This window comes from Eleutherodactylus coqui, chromosome 7, assembly GCF_035609145.1.
Source record: "Eleutherodactylus coqui strain aEleCoq1 chromosome 7, aEleCoq1.hap1, whole genome shotgun sequence".
Lineage (NCBI taxonomy): Eukaryota > Metazoa > Chordata > Amphibia > Anura > Eleutherodactylidae > Eleutherodactylus > Eleutherodactylus coqui.
In genome coordinates this window covers 47937226-47962120 of record NC_089843.1, presented here as the reverse complement: position 1 = coordinate 47962120, position 24895 = coordinate 47937226, and the positions used below count along the sequence as shown (strand labels likewise).

The 24895-nt window shown below is 40.9% G+C and overlaps 1 protein-coding gene across 1 annotated transcript; it reads left to right on the top strand.

The window, feature by feature from the left end:
* Positions 1 to 24338, top strand: THNSL2 (threonine synthase like 2). The gene is made up of 9 exons (XM_066572962.1): positions 1 to 127; positions 4433 to 4663; positions 12941 to 13135; positions 14582 to 14734; positions 15270 to 15500; positions 16300 to 16445; positions 18524 to 18649; positions 20937 to 21088; positions 23420 to 24338. Exons 2-9 carry the CDS (start codon positions 4441 to 4443, stop codon positions 23616 to 23618), a joined length of 1425 nt encoding a protein of 474 aa, XP_066429059.1. The 5' UTR covers positions 1 to 127; positions 4433 to 4440; the 3' UTR covers positions 23619 to 24338.
* The last annotated feature ends 557 nt before the right edge of the window (positions 24339 to 24895 follow it).

Below are 24895 nucleotides of genomic sequence, written 5' to 3'. Positions count from 1 at the left end.
GGCACATATGTGTGGCACGGAAAACGTTGCAGAATCTTTCTTTGGCAGTGGAATTTAATTATAGTTTGTTTAATGCAAATTGAGTCTCAGCTTTCAACATCAAGTGACCCCAAGGGCTTCTGATCAGGTACAATGTGAACTCTCCTAGCCCCGTAACTGACTATTATAGGTGTTACTGTCACACTGACCTCAGTGGGTTACCTCTACTCTACCCCCCCCCCCCCCCCCAGTAGTTGCTCAGCACTGGGAGTATGTAGTACAGGGTGATTATGTTTCATCACATGCTATAAACTTTTTATGTGTATGGCGTGTTTAAGATGAAGCCCTGGGAGATCACAGACTATAAGAGGTTTATAGTGGTTAGCCCCAAATAAAAGACAAAGCTATGATTTACAGAATAACTGCAGACATTCTGTTGCTATGGAAGTCTGAGTAGTCCTATAACACTGATTGCATACATAGAGAAATGCTTCTGTAGCAGTTGCTTATGGGAATAATGTAAAGTAGTTCACTGACGAATATACATTTTATACTTGTACATAGGAGCAGTATTATAGTAGTTATAATCTTGTACATAGGGGGGCAGTATTATACTAGTTATATTCTTGTACATAGGGGCAGCATTATAGTAGTTATATTCTTGTACATAGGGGGCAGTATTATAGTAGTTATATTCTTGTACATAGGAGCACTATTATAGTAGTTATAATCTTGTACATAGGGGGGCAGTATTATAGTAGTTATATTCTTGTACATAGGGGGCAGTATTATAGCAGTTATATTCTTGTACATAGGAGCGGTATTATAGTAGTTATATTCTTGTACATAGGGGCAGCATTATAGTAGTTATATTCTTGTACATAGGAGGTAGTATTATAGTAGTTATATTCTTGTACATAGGGGGCAGTATTATAGTAGTTATATTCTTGTACATAGGGGGCAGTATTATAGTAGTTATATTCTTGTACATAGGGCGCAGTATTATAGTAGTTATATTCTTGTACATAGGGCGCAGTATTATAGTAGTTATATTCTTGTACATAGGGGGCAGTATTATAGTAGTTATATTCTTGTACATAGGAGCAGTATTATAGTAGTTATATTCTTGTACATAGGGGGCAGTATTATAGTAGTTATATTCTTGTACATAGGAGCAGTATTATAGTATTTATATTCTTGTACATAGGCGCAGTATTATAGTTGTTATATTCTTGTACATAGGGGCAGTATTATAGTAGTTATATTCTTGTACATAGGGGACAGTATTATAGTAGTTATATTCTTGTACATAGGAGCGGTATTATAGTAGTTATATTCTTGTACATAGGGGCAGCATTATAGTAGTTATATTCTTGTACATAGGAGGTAGTATTATAGTAGTTATATTCTTGTACATAGGGGGCAGTATTATAGTAGTTATATTCTTGTACATAGGGGGCAGTATTATAGTAGTTATATTCTTGTACATAGGGCGCAGTATTATAGTAGTTATATTCTTGTACATAGGGCGCAGTATTATAGTAGTTATATTCTTGTACATAGGAGGCAGTATTATAGTAGTTATATTCTTGTACATAGGGGGCAGTATTGTAGTAGTTATATTCTTGTACATAGGAGCAGTATTATAGTAGTTATATTCTTGTACATAGGGGGCAGTATTATAGTAGTTATATTCTTGTACATAGGAGCAGTATTATAGTATTTATATTCTTGTACATAGGCGCAGTATTATAGTTGTTATATTCTTGTACATAGGGGCAGTATTATAGTAGTTATATTCTTGTACATAGGGGCCAGTATTATAGTAGATATATTCTTGTACATAGAGGGCAGTATTATAGTAGTTATATTCTTGTACATAGGGGGCAGTATTATAGTAGTTCTATTCTTGTACATAGGGGGCAGTATTATAGTAGTTATATTCTTGTACATATGGGGCAGTATTATAGTAGTTATTATTCTTGTACATAGAGGGCAGTATTATAGTAGTTACATTCTTGTACATAGCGGGCAGTATTATAGTAGTTATATTCTTGTACATATGGGGCAGTATTATAGTAGTTATATTCTTGTACATAGGGGGCAGTATTATAGTAGTTATAATCTTGTACATAGGAGGCAGTATTATAGTAGTTATATTCTTGTACATAGGAGGTAGTATTATAGTAGTTATATTCTTGTACATGGGGGGCAGTATTATAGTAGTTATATTCTTGTACATAGAGGGCAGTATTATAGTAGTTATATTCTTGTACATAGCGGGCAGTATTATAGTAGTTATATTCTTGTACATATGGGGCAGTATTATAGTAGTTATATTCTTGTACATAGGGGGCAGTATTATAGAAGTTATAATCTTGTACATAGGAGGCAGTATTATAGTAGTTATATTCTTGTACATAGGAGGTAGTATTATAGTAGTTATAGTCTTGTACATGGGGGGCAGTATTATAGTAGTTATATTCTTGTACATAGGGCGCAGAATTATAGTAGTTATATTCTTGTACATAGGAGCGGTATTATAGTAGTTATATTCTTGTACATAGGAGCAGTATTATAGTAGTTATATTCTTGTACATAGGGGGCAGTATTGTAGTAGTTATATTCTTGTACATAGGAGCAGTATTGTAGTAGTTATATTCTTGTACATAGGGGGCAGTATTATAGTAGTTATATTCTTGTACATAGGGGCGCAGTATTATAGTAGTTATATTCTTGTACATAGGGGCAGTATTATAGTAGTTATATTCTTGTACATAGGGGGCAGTATTATAGTAGTTATATTCTTGTACATAGGGGGCAGTATTATAGTAGTTATATTCTTGTACATAGGGAGCAGTATTATAGTAGTTATATTCTTGTACATAGAGGGCAATATTATAGTAGTTATATTCTTGTACATAGGAGCACTATTATAGTAGTTATATTCTTGTACATAGGGGGCAGTATTATAGTAGTTATATTCTTGTACATAGGGAGCAGTATTATAGTAGTTATATTCTTGTACATAGGAGCAGTATTATAGTAGTTATATTCTTGTACATAGAGGGCAGTATTATAGTAGTTATATTTTTGTACATAGGAGGCAGTATTATAGTAGTTATATTCTTGTACATAGGGGGCAGTATTATAGTAGTTATATTCTTGTACATAGGGGGCAGTATTATAGTAGTTATATTCTTGTACATAGGAGGTAGTATTATAGTAGTTATATTCTTGTACATAGAAGTATTATAGTAATTATATTCTTGTACATCGGGGGCAGTATTGTAGTAGTTATATTCTTGTACATAGGGGGCAGTATTATAGTAGTTATATTCTTGTACATAGGAGGCAGTATTATAGTAGTTATATTCTTGTACATAGGAGGCAATATTATAGTAGTTATATTCTTGTACATAGGAGCAGTATTATAGTAGTTATATTCTTGTACGTAGGAGGCAGTATTATAGTAGTTATATTCTTGTACATAGGGGGCAGTATTATAGTAGTTATATTCTTGTACATAGGGGGCAGTATTATAGTAGTTATATTCTTGTACATAGGGGGCAGTATTATAGTAGTTATATTCTTGTACATAGGGGGCAGTATTATAGTAGTTATATTCTTGTACATAGGAGGCAGTATTATAGTAGTTATATTCTTGTACATAGGAGCAGTATTATAGTAGTTATATTCTTGTACATAGGAGCAGTATTGTAGTAGTTATATTCTTGTACATAGCGGGCAGTATTATAGTAGTTATATTCTTGTACATGGAGGGCAGTATTATAGTAGTTATATTCTTGTACATAGCGGGCAGTATTATAGTAGTTATATTCTTGTACATGGAGGGCAGTATTGTAGTAGTTATATTCTTGTACATAGCGGGCAGTATTATAGTAGTTATATTCTTGTACATAGGAGGCAGTATTATAGTAGTTATATTCTTGTACATAGCGGGCAGTATTATAGTAGTTATATTCTTGTACATGGAGGGCAGTATTATAGTAGTTATATTCTTGTACATAGGGGCAGTATTATAGTAGTTATATTCTTGTACATAGGGGCAGTATTATAGTAGTTATATTCTTGTACATAGGAGCAGTATTATAGTAGTTATATTCTTGTACATAGGGGACAGTATTATAGTAGTTATATTCTTGTACATAGGGGGCAGTATTATAGTAGTTATATTCTTGTACACAGGGAGCAGTATTATAGTAGTTATATTCTTGTACATAGCGGGCAGTATTATAGTAGTTATATTCTTGTACATGGAGGGCAGTATTGTAGTAGTTATATTCTTGTACATAGCGGGCAGTATTATAGTAGTTATATTCTTGTACATAGGGAGCCGTATCATAGTAGTTATATTCTTTACAATTCAATACTTTTTTTTGGATTTCTCAGACTTTGTAAAAAGGCGCTGATGAAATGTCTCTCCCCACAGGTGAAGGTATGAAATATACTAGCACACGTGGAGGAGTGTTAGATGTGGATTTTGAAGGCGTGCTCTTTGCTGGTTTCGCTCCTGATGGAGGCCTGTTTATGCCAGAGCACATTCCCAAGTTGAACATGGAAACACTAACAAGATGGAGATCTCTCTCCTACAAAGAATTAGTGAAGGCTGTTTGCTCTATCTTTATTCCCACGGAAACTATACCCAGAAATGAGCTTAATGGTATGTTAAAAGTTTGTCTCTAGATACAATTGTATAGGACGCCCATTTGTATGTGCCAATGTGTTTTGGGTAGTATTAAACCATATAGGCCAAGTAATGTTTTTATTATGTCTAAGAACATCCTAAGGGTCTACAAAGTTGGAGTCAATGTTACATCCGCTATATTAGCCAGACTGCTTAACTTTACTATCAAACCCTAATAGTGATGAAGGTTAAGGACAAATTGCCCCTTGCTGCAGCATGTCTTCATTTTATCCCAGGTCAACATGCTATGTGATGTCCAGCCTGATATACAAATAAGCTCCCATCCAGGAAGGAAAGGGAGACTGGTTCTCTAGTGCCACCTATTGGATAGCAACCCTATAAGTCAATGTCTATGCAACACCCCAGGGGAGTACTCTGGACACTTGACAAAGTTGAAGAGCTGGGAGGGTCAAGTATAGGCTTGTCACGGCGGCACTTAGCAGGCTCTCTTCCCAGAGGGATGACATTTAGCCAAGGCAAGAGGGGGATTGCAGTCCACATTTGACACCCTTAGGATAGGGAATGCCAATAAACGGGACGATGGGGGTAGTAGTTATCACACGTGACTCCACCGTTCCCACACACCGGTATGCTGCACGGTGGAGAATAAGCACAGACACTGGTATATTGTGCCTCAGGTCCCCAGGAATGGTTAGGGCCTGGTATAACTTTACTTTCAACAAACTTTGGCAAAACAGTTATTCACAGTAATGCAGGTACATTTCTTCAAAGTGCAAGTAGAACCGAGCTCAGAGATTAGGGAGGATATACAGGATGAAACTGGTCCTACAGTCTGCGTTATCTGTCAGGTACCGCTCCTGGACTGGAAGCTCTCCAGAGGAAGAAGACACGGTAGCAGCAATTATTTACTCAAAGAGGTTAGCACCAACACCCTGCACTGGAAATGCGTAGGTGTGACTCGTAGCGTACTTCTACGTGGGGATCCTAACTTTGGATGGCCATTTAGGAAAAACTTGTGGCTTGAATTAGTAACTTTACAATGAGTCTCTCTATACAGAATTACTTATGAATGCTCTCTCTTATGGTTTTGGGACTCGCTCCACTCGCATCCAGATCTCACTCGCTACGGGATATCTCTCCTTCTCCTCCATCTTCACCTACATGGAAGCTGAAGGTGCTTCATTGTGGCTCTGTGTTAGGTCAGGAACTACCACTGAAGAGAAGATAGCACTCCTTTCCTGCTCTCAATCACTCCTATTTATACCTTCACTCATACCACATGACAAGACAGACTGACACATTTGCATGCAGGCAATGATTTTATTGAAGTTAACCTCTTAAGCGCCACAGCTGTGTAACACACACACACTGGAAATGACAAGACAAGCTTTGCACAGTGTATCTACATAAGACAAACATGTATAACATTTATGGAGGGGACCAGGATGGTGTACTGGGCCACTACATCTGACCCTTTAACAGAACTTGCAACATGACTAGGAATATGTAATCTCGTAAAACTGTTAAAGGGTTTGACATTGATCTATAGGCTTGCTTTCCAACAGGCGCCCGTTTTTCTAAGAAAGGATTACCTCGCCTATAGGTCTGTAAAAAAACACACTAAATTCCCAGATGAGTTTCCCTGGCCGCAGCAATTCAATAATATCCTGCTTATTTAATAGCAATTCAGTTATTAAAGATTGCGCTAAACCGGACAAAATGCGGCTACAGCTGAAAGTTAACTTTTTCTCCATGACTTAGAAGGAGCTGCCAAACACTTTGTGTCAGATGATACAGATGGAGCCAAGTTTAATGAACCGTGATGACATCAAAAAGCTATTGTTCTCTTATCTTAACACTGCAAAATCAATTGAAAATCTGTTGAAAGATTAACCGTACTATGACACAGAAAGTTATATTAACACATTAACCCTTTAACAACTGCCTTATTGCCTTTTTATAACAGACATTCATGGTGCTTGTTAGGATCCGCCACCTTTTCACAGCAGTAGCAGTTCAGCGGAAGCTGTGTCCACCGCTTCCTCCAATCCTGAAGCCCAGACTGTTCACCCACTGGATGAAGCCCATGAATGTATTCCATGACTAGTAGCTTCTAATTACATGGCTAAAACACTGATGGACAATAAGTAGTAGTGTGAATGAATGCGATATATGGCTTGTAATTCAGGATAGCGCCGAAAATTTCAAAATGATTAAAGGGTGCTTTTCGAATTGAGATCAAAAAATGTGGACTCTCCTGGTGTGGATAGCCGTCTTCCAACCAGCCTCCATGCCATTGTTCCCGGTTTACCTTCAAGATTGGTGCTATTCTACTCCATTACCAGATCCCTGTAAAAGGCCAAGTTCACCGGTAGATTGTCACTGGAATGGGCCCAGGAAACGTAGATGCCTCAGTCACAGATACAGGAACTAGGAAATTACAAAGTGGTCCTGCGCTCCTGGTGTGTGAGTAGATAAAGGCGCATGCAAGTAGGAAGATAACTCCTTTTGTGAGGAGTCCGCAAAGTGCTAGTGGACCTCCTCAAGTATCCAAGATCGCTTCTATAGAGTCACAGGCCAGGTTGGATAAAGGAGATGACCTTGTGTTGTATTTTTGTTAGCCATTAAAGGTATCAAATCTACAAGATTACTTGGTTTCCTTTACTGAGAACAATTACATTTTGCTCTACTGGCTAGCATGGTACCAAACGTTTTTCAGAAGATCTCTGAAATGCGTTACATGCATTTCCTGTATAACCTGTATCGTCTTGCATGAAGAAGTAAAGAATCTTGGAGTGTAATTACTCCCGAACCACCATACAGAGAAGAGGCACATAATGGACGCTATTCCAGAAGTTTTTTGCAATTTAAAGAGTTCTAAAATATTCTGGAGGAGTTCCTTGATTTGTTTTAAGTGAGAAAGTGAAAATAGTTTGAGTGGAGTTTCTGAGAAGTTTGCTCCTCTACTATCCTGCTTCTGTGCCCCAATCTGGTCACAGGATCCCCTTACATGTAAATGCACTTATGTAGATAGTGCATATTTATTTATAGTACCCTATTTATATAAGATGGCTGGAACATTGTTTAGTACATGCATTTATCCCTCATGTGTCAACCCCTTTCCTCATTTCCTGTAAGCTCTTGCAAGTAGAGCTCTCACCACTACTGTTCTGATCTTTGTATAAAGCACTCTGTCAGGACTTGAACTAGGAACCTCTTTTGCCAAAAGTGCTGACCCTTCTTGTTGAGCTATCCAGCTTCTGAACACTTTCCTTGCCTATGTCTCAGCCTTGTTCTCTGATCATAGTTATCTAGCCCCTGCCTCCCGTTCCTGACCCCACCTCTTGCCTTGATTACATCTCCCATAAAAGCCTGGCTTTGCCACTCCCTCAATATGTGATTATTGTGTTTCACCACTTTGATCAAGCTCCTGTTCCCCTGCTCCTCTATTGAATATCGATACCTCCTGCTGCTAACCTTTGGCTTCCCATGACTACGCTTCCGTCTCATCCATTTATACCGTATACTGTAACTTCCTGATAATGACTCCTGGATATTCTGACTACTCTCCAGCGACCAGCTTGGCTACTACACAGCGGCTCCAATTCAGTATCGGTAAGACACGACAAGATAATCACGCCCAAACATGGAGCACGTAGTGAATGCCCTGCAGAAGCAAGTTACAGAGTTTCAGGAATTTTGCATCTCTTATCAAGAGAAGTTTTCTGGATTACAGACACTGGTGCTAGATCAACAGAAGGAAATCATCAGTTTACAGAAGCAACTTCTGGACTTGCATCAGTCAGGCTCAGATGTCTGCATGGCACTGCCCACAAAGTTTGGGGGGATTGCCGGATTTATTTTCAAATGCAGCCAACATTGTTTACTAATGACTGGAAAAAAGTTACTCTTTATCATTAACCTTCTCATTGAAAAGACGCTTGCCTGGGCCTCGCCATACGTAGAGACCAACATTAATCTCCTCGACAGCATCAATGCCTTCACAGCTGCTATGGGGCAAATCTTTGATGATCTAAACTGCTGTGCCACAGCTGAAGGGAGGTTACATAGCCTACGACAAGGGCAATAATCTGTTGCAGAATATACAGCAGAGTTTCGTCACTGGGTCAATGATACCTACGTGGAATCCTGCTGCACAACAGAGCCAATTTTGCCGGGGATTATTTGAGTGGGTAAAGGATGAACTTTCCAGAGTGGAGACTCCCGATAACCTGGAAGACTTCATCCAGTTATGCATTTGGATTCACCAGAGACTTTTTGAGCTGCAAAGGGAGAGATTGCAGGGTTCAGGCACCAATACCCCTTACTCTTTCAGTCAACCCACGTTTAGTCCCCATATAAGGACTGAAGCTGCCCCCGAACTTATGCAGGTGGACGTCATCTCTCTCTATAACGGAAAAGGGCTGAAAATGTGTGCCTCTATTGTGGCAACTCAGGACATTATGCCCTAAACTGTCCAAGCAAGCCCCAAAGAACTCTCGCCTTGGCCCACGCTAAGCCAATGGCCAGCCACCATGAAACAAGGGGATGCCATCCAAAACACCTTTGTACCAGTAGTTCAGGATGGTGTGGAAACCCACCCCTCCACCATTTTGTCCTCCCAATTGAGATTGTAATGGGTGATCAGAAGACACAATGCTCAGCGATGTTGGACTCGGGAGCCGTGGGGAACTTCATGGACTTAACATTTGCTTTTGACAAAAACATTCTAACCAGACTGGAAGAAGGGGGTTACTGTCAGGACTTAAACTGGGAACCTCTTTTTCTGAAAGCACTAACCCTTCTTGTTGAGCTATCCAGCTTCTGAACACTTTCCATGCATATGTCTCAGCCTTGTTCTCTGATCCTAGTTGTCTATCCCCTGCCTCCTGTTCCTGACCCCGCCTCTTGCCTTGATTGCATCCCCTATAAAAGACTAGCTTTGCCACTCCCTCAATGCCTGATTATTGTGTTCCACCACTTTGATGAAGCTCCTGTTCCTCCTGCTCCTCTATTGTATATTGATACCTGCTGCTGCTAACCTTTGGCTTCCATTGACTACACTTCCATATTATCCCATTTGTACTGCATATTGATACTTCCTGCTGCTGACCTTTTGGCTTCCATTGACTTTGCTTCTATTTCATTCATTTGTACTGCATACTGTGACTTCCCAATAATGACTCACGGCTATTCTGACTACTCTCCAGCAACCGGCTTGGCTACTACACAGCAGCTCCAATCCAGTATCAGTAAGATGCGACACACTGAGGAATATTGTTATTATTAGAAGTCTAGGGAGATTAATTCACCAAGCATCAAGACAATTCTATGGACGGCCAACAAGAGTACATTGAATACTACATGAGTGGCTTCTTATATATCCTTATAAAGTGCAAATTGTCCACCAATTAAAACCAGATGATGAGCCATGTAAAAATTTGCTACCGAAATGCTTGATCATATCAATATCGACAGTCACTTTCTTGGAAACCTCTTTGGGAAAATTTACTAAGGCCGGCATTTCCTGTATCGGGCTTAGTACAACACGCTCTTCATCATGTATTCTACATATCCCTAGCAGATCCATGAATTTAGATGGAAATGTACACGTTTGGCATAACTTATACAAAAATCTGCTAGCCCAGGGTGGCTATGCCCCCTCCTGATAAGCCCCGCTCACTTTTCACAAAAGTGGCATGTCCGGACGCAGAAAAGTCGCAAATTCTTGCATAAAAGTTTGCATTAGGAATTGTGACTGGTGTAAAAATGGTCATAAATGCGCTCTATCTTGTTCTCAGACGAAGCACACTTCATTTGTCACGATATGTCAATCAGAACAATGTAAATATACAGGGAAACAAAATTCCTCATGTCTACAGAGAACATGTGTGAGAGAACACGAATCGGAATGTTTGATGTGGTGTAAAAAAGGGCAGGGTTATCGGCCTGTGTTGTTTTGGTGAATGTCCATTGACTTGTCAGAACTCTTCTTGTATCCTCAAGTAGATTATCTGCAACTTAACATCATCATCCAGCAATAAGGGATTCCCTAATATCAGAGTAAGGATATTCGGAGTTCACTGGATAAAACCTTTCAGATAGCTGGACTGGACGCGGTGGACAGCTATTTGGTAGTCGCCGCCTTCACCGGGTCTTACTCTGCTGGATTTCTTCCACTGGGGCTACGTGAAGGGCCATATATTCCTGACTTACATGAATGATCTCATAGATGTGGAAGCCTGCATCCAGGATATGAGTACAGACTGGATATTGTTCACGCTACCAATGGGCATATATGGAGGTTTATTAGTGTGTGCCAAATTTGTTTGCTCTGGAAACTGATTTAAATGTCGGAGGACTGAATGGAACACTCTGCTTAACCTCTTACCGCTACAGGGCGTAAGTTTACATCCTGGCTGGGGGGTACTTATGTTCTGTGGACGGCATGGAATCAGAAGTGAGACCGCACCATCCCGCAGAGGGAGATGGCTGTCAGTTAGAGCCGGCATCCCAATGCAACAGTGGGGATCAATAAAAACTAAAGTTTGCCAGGCAAAAAAACAAGCCCTCATACTGCCATGCTGACGGAAAAATAAAAAAGTTATGGCTTTTGAAAAGTGTAGATGAAAATTCCCCCCAAAATAGTTGTGTCCTTATGGCCAAAATAGGCTATGTGCTTAAAGGGTTAAGGTAAAAATGTAGAAAATGTGCACAGGTTTTAATAGATGGACATATGTTATATTTAGTAGCTTTGTATGTTATAATTATATGTATTCAGTTATGTGCGGTGCTTGAAACAAATTGTTAATGCTGATGAAGGGCGTGCAGAAGAACCCTCTGTGGGATATGACCAGGAAGAAGCTGACTAAGCGAAACTGGAGTCGGGCTTGTCCGGGGATGTTTGCCATGCATATGGAAACACCTTATTACATGTCCTCTGAGAACACTCAAGGTGTGATTATAAAGGACCTACTTATTAAGTCTCCTGTTCTAAGGCTTTATTGCACTTTTCTGTCTTTTATATTTTGGATATAAAGGACAGAAACTGTTGGGCAGCTCCTTCTGGGACACGGAGGAGAAGTTACCAGTAGCTGCATTTGAAGTTCGTCTGCACTGTCTAAACTCCCTATCCCAACTTGGCCACCTCCACAAGGAGAGACATCATGGCACCCAAGACCCATAGCCAGACTGAGACACATCTGAACATGGAGGGATCAATTCCATAAACCCAAAGCTAAAACGGAATACTTGCACGTGTCACAGAGCAATGCTATCACAGTTTCCTATAAAAGTCAATATATTATGGGGAAAGCTCACCTTCCTCCCCTCCCTGCATAGTGACCTCCATATGTAACAGATTACACTCTCCCATAGATAGTGGGCCATTTTTTGACTAAAGGTCCTTTTTAGATAGGCAGATTATCTGTCCATGCTAAACACCACTGACTGACAATGAGCATGTCAGTCAGCGCTCGTTCTATCCGTGTAGATGGGCAGATCATCTGCTCTATGAGGATGACCGATTGTCAATACCATCATTCATCTCCCCGTTCAGCTGTCATTGATCGGCTGCACATCTCCCCATTGACACAGGAAGAACTACAGCCGTCCGGCAACCAATATTTATGCTCACCTGAACATCCTAATCAGCCAATGAACAAGTGTTTACAGAATAAAATATAACTATATACATAAAGAAGAAAATGAGCCACTGCCAACGTCAACCAAAACCATCGCCGTATGCAACCTGTAATCCAAAACATCCTAAACAAAATAAGGCATCCGTTCCTGGACTTTATTTTGGCATAGATATACTAATTTTAAAAATAAACAACTATAAATAAAAAACATTAAAAAATCACTTTCTTTAGCTTCTTACCCCCAATAAAACTAAAAAAAGGAAAAAAGTCAGTGAATAAGGATATAAAAAAATAGCTATATATGTCACCAAAAAAATAAAGGCCGCAAAATAATATTGAAAGCTGAAGAAAAGAGAAATAGGGCAATAAAACCACCACAGGGGTAAAATCCCTAAAAAAGTATCTGGACCAAAACACCCTGGAAAAAACAGCAGCCTCCACTGGCAAGGAGTAGAACTGTAACCTAATACTCAAAAAATGTGAAACAGCGGCCACTAGTGGTAAATTCCTGGAGAGACAACAGTATCCTAACTGGCTGGCTGCATAATTATGTAGAAAGGTTAAGATGAAAAAATACACAATGTGAAGTTTTAGTTTTTATTCATCAGCCTTTTCTTCCATGTTTGAACATATTTTTTCCCTCCTGCAGGCCTGGTAGATGAAGCTTTAAGGAACTTTAGACACAAGGATGTTGTTCCAATGTCCAGATTGAAGAGTGGTCTGAATATACTGGAGATGTGGCATGGGGCTACTCACGCCTTTAAGGACCTTGCTATGTCTTGTGTGGGGCAGTTTTTAGATTACTTTTTGAAGAAGAACAATAGACATGTCAATATCTTGGTTGGTAAGTTCTCTTATTATTACAAGTGTAAGGGATATTCCCTCACAGGGACATATCAGAAGAGACGGGTTCTGTAATTTTGGCGCTGAGACTCCCCAGATGTAAGGGTCATGGAGTTTAGTTCTGAAAGAATTTCATGGCTTGAATGCTTTTGACAACAGGAGTACATGTTTTCCAAGAGTCCATTAATGACCTATCCTTAGGATAAGCCATCAGTGTGTGTTCGGTGTGGTTCTGACCTACAGGGCCTATTCTGAACTAATGGATTTTTTGTCTCTCTGGAGATGAGTTGTTCTTTCTGTGTTTTTCCTGGCACATCTGTATATGCTGCTGTAGGTCATCAGACTATATTTCTAGGGTGAAAATATAGAATTTTCTGCAGTAGTGTCGTGTGCATAGCAAGACGTACGTGTGCAAAAGACACACATTGTAGTGAAAATTTTACTAACAAGGTCTCAGGCGCTGAGTATGCAGCTTTGTCTTAATCAACCTTTGTAATGGTTTACTAAGATCACACATCTGGAGACTTTGCATTGTTGACTTTGGGGGGGGGGGGGGGGGGTTGTTACACTATATAACCTCTTGCATTGCAACAATAAAACAGAAGAGCTTGGAAACATCACTTGAGTGTTTTCTCATTTTTTTCTCTGATGCATCATCTACATATAATTAGGCATACCTGATTGATAAGGCTACGATAGCCCTTGAGTATCCCCTAAATTAAGTGACTACTTTAGAAAACCTAAGTGCTCCTATATCATATAAGGGTTATATCAGGGATTCTAGGAACCAGAAATCTCTAATTAGTGCACTAGAGGCTTACTGAACCTTTACGGCCTCTTCTTTGGCGGGGGTGTCCTCAGCTCATAGATTGTCACCACAATCAATTTGCTAAGTTTAAAAGGGTTTTCCGGGACTTTTATTATTGATGACCTATTTTCAGGATGGGTCACCAATAGTTGACCAGTGGGGGTCTGCCACTTGGGATTCCTGCCAATCAGCTGATTGCTGGTCTTCTTTATGAACAGTTTAGCAAGCATTGACTTCAATGGGAGTTGTGCCTGTAGTATCAAAACAGGCCACTCCTATGTTGACAGCACTATCTGCCTTCAGCGCTGTCCACACAAACAGTGGGTCCAGGATTCAGCCTATCGGAATCAGAAGTACAAAACCTGGACAACCCCTTTAAAGGGGACTTGTCACCTACTTTTAGCCCTATAAGCTAAGCTAAAAGTCGTATATGGTGCACAAATACACTCAGGTGAATAAGTCCTTACTGAGTCCTGAGTCTACTCAGCTTCTCCTGCTTTGTAACATGATGCCTGTAGATTGGACAGCATATTCGAGGTGACAGATTCCCCTTAAGACCATTATCTTGTGCAGTTATGGTAATCTGTGCCCCTCAGTATATCTATTGTCTTACCTACTGCTTCTTAACTTACCTCTCAGGGACATCAGGAGACACTGGAAGTGCGGCTATAGAGAGTGTGCGTGGCTATCCAAATATTGATATAATTGTTTTGTTGCCACATGGGCGGTGTACGGAAATCCAAGAGCGACAGATGACGACAGTCATGGAGGACAATGTCCATGTGTTTGCTGGTCTGTATTTCATCTTATGTTGATGTAGTCCTTAAAGAGGACCTCTCACCACTTCTGAACTGTCTATTTTAGTAAATACTCATATCCCGTGAAGTAACAATTCTGGGCCATCTTTTCTTCGAACTTAGCATTGTGACGTTCCTCTCATATTACCCCCCATCCGGCGACTATTTAGATGCGCAGTCACCTTTGACTATGGCACCTAAACAATTAACTACAGTGATCAGAGCTAACGCTGATCGTGGCTGTTACCGGTGGCTGTCAGAAACAGCTAATAGCTGCCGGGTATGAAGCGGACTTGGCTCTCAAGCCCACTCCATTCACACTTCAGGACTGCAGGATGTTTATAGTCATTTGGCCGTCCTGAAGTGGTAAAAAGACATGTCAGGAGATATCACCGGAGGTGGACGTAGATGCCACCATGTTAAATTCAAGGTTTACAAGTTTGAATAAGTAGATTTTTCCATGTCCAGGAAGCAGTTATGCCGCGGTCATGTCAAACTTTTACATCTACTCCTTTTTCATTTTGTTGTAGTTGATGGAACATCAGATGAACTGGATGAACCCATCAAAAAGCTCTTTAGAGATAGCGAATTTGTGAAGAAACATAACCTAATGAGTACAAACTCTGTGAACTGGGTGCGGGTGATGGTGCAGATTGCCCACTTCTTCTTTGGGTATTTCCAATGTGTTCCACCACAGGCAAATGATGTGCTGCCTTCGGTGGAAATAGTGGTACCAACAGGGGGAGCGGGGAACATTACAGGTAAGAAGATTACTTTTGGCAGAGTTGGCCTTGGAGCAAGTGTACATAAAAAAGTTGAGTAACTTTGTAAATGCAATACATTTCTTAGCTTGTACAGATCCTGTGTTAGGGCCCTTTTACACGGGATGACCTGCCAGGCGCAGATGCCCGACAGCCGTCCCAGCGATGATCGCTCCGATGCTTTTACACAGCAATGATCAGCGCTAGTGAATGCAGCAGGAATGGGATGGTGATCGCCTGTCTCCATTCAGTGTTTATGCATGCAAAAAACGGAAAGACGGAGACATTTTTTTCAAATTCAGTTGTGCATGTATATAGACTCAACAATATAATTGTTCAGATTCTTGCTGATGACAAGAATCTGAATACTTTTTTGGCCCATGTAAAAGGTCCCCAACAAGGTAAATTATACTTCAGAGCTGAATTCACAAGTCTGCAGACTTCAGAGCTGAAATCTCCCAGCATTCCTTGCTGACTCAATGTCTGTACAAAACCTACACTATTCACTGTACAGTCATTGATTTAGGCAAAATGATCTTTTCCATTATAGAAGCTCACCTCAGCTGTCAACAAACCTATCGACTGTTACCAATAACAGCTGACAGAATTATGAATACAGCTCTGGACTAGCATACAAATTGTAACTCAGGATCACGACAACACAAGTAATGTAATGTAGGAGATACTATACAAGTATACTGCCCAGTTATAACATAGACATAAAAAATGAGCTGTTCTAGGTGACTCTATACACAGCATTCCTATATACTGCTATATACTGGTTCTTCTCTTCTCTCAGCAGGGTGTATCGCCCAGAAGATGGGTCTGCCTATCCAGCTGGTGGCTGGAGTCAATAGCAATGACATAATTCACCGAACTGTACAACATGGTGACTTTTCCTTGGGGAACACGGAGAGGACATTGGCCTCTGCAATGGATATTCAGGTAGAGATGATTACATAATTTAGATGGTATTTACAGACTGAGCCCTGAACTATGTCAGTGTAAGCTTAGCTGAGCTCCTGTAATGTTCTCTGTTGCCCGGCATTCTAGAGGACTGAGTTATACACTTCAAATTACTACACAGTATCAGGTGAAAAAACTGCAATTCCCAGAATGCAAATTACCAGAGCAAGCACAGCGCAGATATTGAAGGGGCTTTCTAGCAGTTTGGAAACATTTTCGAAGGGCAGGAAATGGATTTCAGTCATCAATGGGGCATCGTTTGGGCCTTAGGCTAGATGGCACCTGTGTGGAATATTTTTTGGCACCTCCCATTATCCGAAGAAACTAATATATAATGTACTAATAGGTGGTCTGCTTGTATTCTGCTTGTGCAGAAAGCAATAACATAGCTGCATACCCACACCAAAAAAGCTCGGTCAATAAATACTGTACCAGAATCAAGCTCATAACAGAACTACAGCAGTAGAACTAAGCTCATAGCCTAAATGGAGCACCATAACCAAGTTCATAATATAAAAACAACTCTAGACTCAAGCTTATAACAGAAATACAGCACCAGAACCAAGCTCTTAATATAAATACAGTAGGAAAACCAAGCTCATAACATATAGCGCCATAACCAAGCTCATAACATAAATACAGCCCCAGATCAATGCTCATAACATAAATACAGCCCCAGTACCAAGCTTTATAACATAAATACAGCCCCAGTACCAAGCTTTATAACATAAATACAGCCCCAGAACCATACTCATAATATAAATACAGCCCCAGTACCAAGCTTTATAACATAAATACAGCCCCAGTACCAAGCTTTATAACATAAATACAGCCCCAGATCCATTTTCAGTACATAAATACAGCCTCAGATCCAAGCTCATAACATAAATACAGCCCCAGAACAATGCTCATAACATAAATACAGCCCCAGTGCCAAGCTTTATAACATAAATACAGCCCCAGTACCAAGCTTTATAACATAAATACAGCCCCAGAACCATACTCATAACATAAATACAGCCCCAGTACCAAGCTTTATAACATAAATACAGCCCCAGTACCAAGCTTTATAACATAAATACAGCCCCAGAACCATACTCATAATATAAATACAGCCCCAGTACCAAGCTTTATAACATAAATACAGCCCCAGTACCAAGCTTTATAACATAAATACAGCCCCAGTACCAAGCTTTATAACATAAATACAGCCCCAGATCCATTTTCAGTACATAAATACAGCCTCAGATCCAAGCTCATAACATAAATGCAGTAGCAGAACTAAGCAATTGTGTTGCTGGGGCGCCCATGGGCTGAGTGAGTCAGAATATCATAGGGGAGGAGATGAAGCCACGAAAAGAATGCTTCATGTAGCTCTACAAGGTACTGCCATACAGAGGAAGAACATCTGTCTGGATGGACCCTGGGGGGGGGGGGGTGATCACACCAGGCTACATCTACCGAGTGCCCCCTTCAAGCCGTTAGCTAGCACCAAATCTGACCATACGGGTCACAAATAGAGAAAGCCATAATACACATGACCAGTAAAGCTAATGATTGGCTGGAGTGGTCATATATGAATGATGAACAGCATGTGATTCCTTCAGGAGCTTCCGGAGCAGCAGAGACAGGGACAGTTGTGCTGGACCACAAGAGCCATATAATGGGTGAATACTGTTTATTTTTTATTTTATCCTATTCCCTGCCCTTAATTATTTTTTTAACTCTCAGAATACCCTTTTAAAGGGGTATTCCCAACTCACACAGTTATGGCACATCCACAGAATATGCCATTACTATGATAGGTGCAGGTACCACCTCTTCGACCCAAATTTATGCAGAGAACGTCCCTCAATGGCTGCTGCATCCAGGTGGAGAGTAAATGTAGAGGTGGATGCGCATGTGTATGGCTTTCTCTATTCAGTTCTATGGTTGTTACATAACTAATGTTTTTCCACCCCTTCTTTCATGCACAGCGGGTAATGCTGTCATGCATTATGCTATACCCATCCATATTAATCACTAACACTATATGATCCCTTATTCATTAAACACAGGAGCCCTACAACATGGAGCGGATACTATGGCTGGCTGCAGACTGTGACAGTGCAAAGGTCAAAGAAATGATGGACGAATTTAACCACAGAAAAAGGCTCAAGTTACCCCTGGAGCTGCATAGACGGGTAGAGTATAACCGCACTGTCAAAGAATATTAATCTGAAAATGTTATGTTTTCCCCACATTTTTAAAGGGAATCTTCATCCTTTAAGTAGGTCCAGCATTCTGTGTTGAATCATTTCTTAATATATGTTTATCATGTTCTGTGCTTTGTTTTTCTGATACAGAACTCCAAATCTCCTGCATAACAGACATTCAGTCAAATAATTCAATTCCAGATGAGTTTAGCTACCACTAGGGGGAGTTGGGAGCTTCCTGCATACTCTTTATATATTAAGATCAGCGCCCTCTAGTGATGGCTGCAAATAGACAGAATTGTGTTTATGTAATTCTATCTCTTTGCTGGGATTGAGAGCTGTATGTCCGAGAAATAGATCATCAGGTTCTGTAAAGAAATTAATCAGCACACAAAAACAAAGTGCACCCTCTTTGAATTCTATGGTTTTACATATCAGGTCCTTAGTAGGTATTGGGTAACTACAACCTCAGATGAACAACAGCATGACTAATTACACTGTGTCATTATTTATTTAACAAAAACAAGGCCAAAATGCCCAAGCAGTGCGTGAAGTAAGTACACCCTTACTGCTTTCATTGGATTGGAGAGGGAAAGTAGCATCCAGGTGCCCCTAATCAAATGTCCTTGATTAATTGATCACCAACAAGTGTGACCACCGCTATAAAAACAAAAGTTTTGGCAGTTTGCTGGTCTGGAGTATTCAGGCATGTGTTAACACAATGCCAAGGAGGAAAGACATCAGCAACAATCATTGCTGCCTATCAATTTGGGAAGGGTTATAAGGGCATTTCCAAACAATATGTGGTCTATCGTTCTACAGTGAGAATGATTATTCACACAAGCAGTACATTCAAGACAGTTGACAATCTGCCCAGGAGGGGATCTCCCAGAAAATTCTGCCCAAGGTCACACCATGAAAAGGTCACGCTCAGAAAAACTGAAAAGCCCTAAGAGGTACATCTCAGACTCTAAAGGCCTCAGTTAGCATGTTAATGTTCATGAGAGTACAATTAGCAAAATACTGAACATGTATGGCTTGTTTGGAAGAGTCGCCAGGAGAAAGTGAACATGGCAGTGAACATGGCAGCACAGCTAAGGTCTGTAAAGTGGAATCTAACCAAATAACAAGACTTCTGTAACAATGTCCTTTGGACAGACGAGCCAAAAGTGGAGATGTCTGACCATGATTCCCAATGCCACTTTTGGCAAAAACCAAGCACAGCTTATCAGTGCAAACACGTCATACCAACTATGAAACACAGTGGTGGAGGGGTGATGATTCTGGCTTATTTTGCAGCCACAGGATCTGGGCACCTTGCAGCCATTGAGTTGACCATGAACTCCTCTTTATATCAAAGGAGTCTAGAGTCAATTGTAAGGCCATCTATCGAAGTCTAAAGCTTGGCTGAAGCTAGGTCATACAACAGGACAATGATCCTAAGCACACCAGCAAATCTACATCAGAATGGCTGAAAAACGAAAGAATCAATGTGCTGCAATGGCCGGTCAAAGTCCAGACCTCAACCCAACTGAGATGCTGCGATGGGACCTTAAGAGAGCTGTGCAGAAACGAATACCCAGAAACCTCAATGAACTGAAGCAACTTTGTAGAGACGAGAAGACCAAAATTCTTTCAGAAGGATGTGAGAGACTGATAAGGTCATACAGAAAATAATTACTTCAAGTCATTCCAGCTAGAGCTGGTTCTACGAGACCTTGATTCATGGGGTGTACTTAATTGTTTCACACACTGCTTCTAGATTTTGGCCTAGTTGTGTGAAATAAATGATGACACGGTGTATTTCATCATGTGCTGTTCTTCATCCGAGGCTGTATTTACCGGATTTTAAGACCTTCTAAAGACCAGAGTTTTTATTATGTTCTGTCTCATAAAACTACAGAATTCAGAGAGGGTGCACTTATTTTTTCTCATGACTGTAGATTATATTACAGAAAAACTAAACTGAAATAAAGAGTTGCCATGCACTTACATTTAGCATAAAATGTGTATATGGTGGAGATGGGCAAAACCTCTTTAGAAGCTAGACCCTTTCCCTAGAAGTTAATGTGACTTACTTAGTGCCATAGAGTCAGATGTTTCATAGACATCAGTGGAAAACAACCCAAGACTTTTTTGGCCAGGTTTCTAAGCTTATTATGTATTTGGCTCGGACCTGATGTAATCTAACTAATTATAAAGCATTGCTACTACTGCTGATGGTAATAGAGATTCCAGTCGTAATATAGTTGGACTGTGTCCTCATCTCCTACAGCTTCTGGGAATGATGAAATCCTGCTCAGTCACAGATGATAACATCATCCAGACCATCAGACGCTGCTGGGAGGAGAACCAGTATCTGCTCTGCCCTCATTCTGCCGTTGCCACGTTTTACCATTACCAACAGTTCGACAGCAACCAAAACTTGTAAGAACTTATTTATTACTTTACAGCTTTACATTAGAAGCCACGATTTACACAGATCTCATCCACATGATGCGGCAAACATCTGCGCGGAATAGCCATGCGGTGCGAATTGTAAATCCGCAGCATGCCAATTGTTTGCTGTGGATTTAACTGTGTGATTTTGCACCTTGCAATGCAAAAGGTGAAATCCTAACTGAATCAGTGAGAAAATCCCCGGGGAGTATCTGCAGCTTATGATGCGGATCCACTTCGAAATCTGCAGCAGATTTCCCGCTGTAGAAAGGACGTTCTGTGCGGACGGACGAAAAGCTTCAGTCCCGCTGAGTATTTTCAGCACAGATTCTATGCGAATTCAGCTATATAATCCAATTGGAAATCCACTCCATTTTAGAATTCACTTAATACTATGGAAATCTATGGATTATTTGGCGCGTGTTTTTTCCGTACATGGATTGTGAAATCCACGCTGCGGAAAAAAAGACAAGATAAGTCAATTCTTGATTAAGTTTCCACATGGAAATCACGTAGGGTATTTGCGTGCAGATTTGCCTCATTGACTGCGGCTAAATTTATATGCAGACCTGCATGCAAATCCATAGCGGAACACCAAGACTGAGAACTCCGGAACTCTGAGGGCTTAAACAGATAGGCGTCTTTTAGTCCCGTTATGCGGTCGTGAAAATCACAGCCGCATAACGGGGCGAAACGCAACTGTTGATTTTAATGGTTTTGTTTCACTATCGTCTTCTTGTGTGTTATTACTACGTGTGAGAAAAGACTTATCTTTACGCTTTTTTTCCAAACTCGCACGCAATAGCGCTTAGTTTGAACAGTCAAAATAAAAAAACACGGCTCATGCGCTTCCATGCTCTGTAACGGTGGACATATTAGCGCATGCGCCCATGTGTTTTTGCCCTGAGGATTGAGCGACAGATCCATGTTGGAACAATGGAACGTGAATCTGACACTTACTTAAGCCATGTGGGCGAGGCCTAAGGCCGGGCTCACACGGGTGGATTTGGATTGTGATCCATGGTAAAATGAGGGCATTGAAAGGCATGCATTTTCCTTTTTTCGTTCACACTCGCGGACACTAATTGCATATTCTGCGAGCGGAAGAAAAATCGCAGCATGCTCTATTTTAGCGTAGATTGCAGGCGGACAGGCCCCATTGACGTCAATAGATGCAAGTGTTCCATCACCATTGCGTATGAGCGGCAGAAACACTTGCAACTTCAAAGGAAAATGGATAGACAAGCCACAATGCCGGCTGTAGAGGGTAGAGAGATGATTCTCTCATGTGGAAAATTTGCTGTGCATAGCGTATATCTGCGTGGAAATTGCTTGCATCCGTGATCTTCCGTGATCATCCGCAATTACTTTCCGCGAATGTTTGCATTTCTTCCGCTGCGGAAATCCATATGCAGTATCCAACCCATTCGTGTGAGCCCGGCCTAAGGGTGCTGTGGGGCAAAAGTGTTGAGAGAGCCCATAAAAAAAGGATCTGTAATGTATAGCCTAATGCTTGTAAGCTGCTTTAAAGGCCCATTATTTGCATCAGTCAAGAGATCAGTTGCCAATTCTGCTATTAACTAATTTTGATCGATTTTCTGCTTGACCCCACAGTCATATATGTTTTTTATAGCAGTCACTATGGGACTTTAAACTAGGCTACTGTAAAAACACGATAGCCTGGTCTAAGGCTGGCATGGAAGTCTTGTGCTGGGAAGAGCTTGGGCTCAGCAGCCTACTGACAGCCGGGCTCCTGCTCTAACAGCCAAGTGCTAAGAAACCTCTGATCCCGGCTGTTTAACCTCTTACATACCACAATCGATAGCGATCGCACCATGTAAGCAGTTGACAGAACAAAGGGGTTCTCTTGTCATTTATCAGCATTGCTATGGGTTCATATGGCAGCCTCTGGCAGGGTCTGATAGAAGAGCTGTCAAAAGTATACTACACTGCATAAGCAGTTGCAGTGTAGTAGAATAGTGATCAAACAATTGCATCTGCAAGTTCCCGTGACCAAAAAATTGTGGAAACAAAGGAAATAAAGTTTAATTAAAAAGAAAACGTGAGAAAAAACATTTTTCTATCCCTCAAAAAATAAAAATAAAGGTAAAACAATACAATTTATATGTAATCTAAAGCGGCACCATTACAAATATAAAACGTTTTAGTTCTTAGAATGTGACGATATAAAAACGGAAGGCATAGGCTGGTCACTTAGGTCTAAGATAAGCCATCACTAAAGGGTTAATAGGATAAACTACCAATTAATATGCATTTTGAGTGAAGTTGTCCGTCCTTTGAGCTATGTACTCCCCGCAGGCCCAGATGCTGCTTGGCACCGGCGTCGGCAGCTAAATTCCAGGACGTTATTCTCCGAGCCGGCCTCGTACCAGCGATACCACCGGAGATAGAAGCCTTGATGAAGAAGGAGACGCGCTCCGTATTCCTCGGAAAGGACGATGACTGGGAGAAGATACTGCGGGAGAAAATCGAAGCTATTGGCAGGAAGAGAATGTAAAGAGAATGTAAAGTCTATACGGAAACATGAAGGATAATATTATGAGCTCTCATAGTCTCGCCTGATACAATATATAGTATTTCCTTCCTTTCGGATGGCCAGCTATTCCCCTACTAGCCAGCAGATGGCACCATAAGCCAAGTCTCGAATTACTATTTCCCTTTTCCCCTTTTACTATTACTAAGTACGCAGTATTGGATTTGTCAATATGATTAATATGACAAACATGATTTATTGAGTGTTATGGAGCTCGAAATAACAGCAATCTAATCTTACAGACTTCTAATATAGTAAGTAATAAAGCAACAAGTCACTTCCCTCCATACGTACAGCCGGTAGATGTGATGGCGGTGACAGACGGAGGTGGAGACGGTATTAATGCAGCAAAAGTCTTATTGCCATTACTGTATATCACTCCATGGGAGGTTCAGGACTTCAATGTTACATAACAAAATGACCATAAAGTCCGCAATACTCTCACTGAAGACATTAAGTCGAGCGATTGTCCTTCAAGCAATGCACATTTTTCCCACAAATGTCCCTTAAGAAATACATATATGTATCCTACTCAGCTGTAACTGTCCTTTAAGCAGTTAACCTGCCATCAACTATTTAGCAATAAATCCCCACTACTTGAGGGGCAACTGTACCCCGAAATAATATGTCCTGTGGTGTTTTGTGACCGGAGTCGTGGCTAGCCGATTAGAGATGAGCGAGCGTACTCGGTACGGGTGTTTTTGCACTCGAGCACCGCTTTTTCCGAGTAACTGACTACTCGGACGAAAAGATTCGGGGGGGTGGCGTGGTGGAGCGGGGGGTAGCAGTGGGGAACAGGGGGGAGCAGCAACCCCCCCCCCCGCTCACCCCCGGCGCCCCCTGAATCTTTTCGTCCGAGTAGTCAGTTACTTGGAAAAAGCGGTGCTCGAGTGCAAAAACACCCGAACCGAGTACGCTCGCTCATCTCTAGAGCCGATGGTCTCATAGTGCTTTGTCTTTCGTCAGATGCCTTTTCCTTCTCTGCTGCTTCTCTTTCTTTTTTTCTAGACATTGCTTCCCTGACACATGAGGGCTGCCACAGCACTATATACGGAGTACTGACCACACACCCACCGGGGTAGCTGCGTCTGACTGCAGCATCATCTTGCAGCAATTTATTATTCGGCATCTCCATCTCACTGTCTATTTTTTTGTTGGTCTCCTCAGCCGCGCTCACAGACCTTTACACCGTCCCTCTTACTCTCACTCATGGGATCACTCGCCCTTACTTGGCTCGCTGT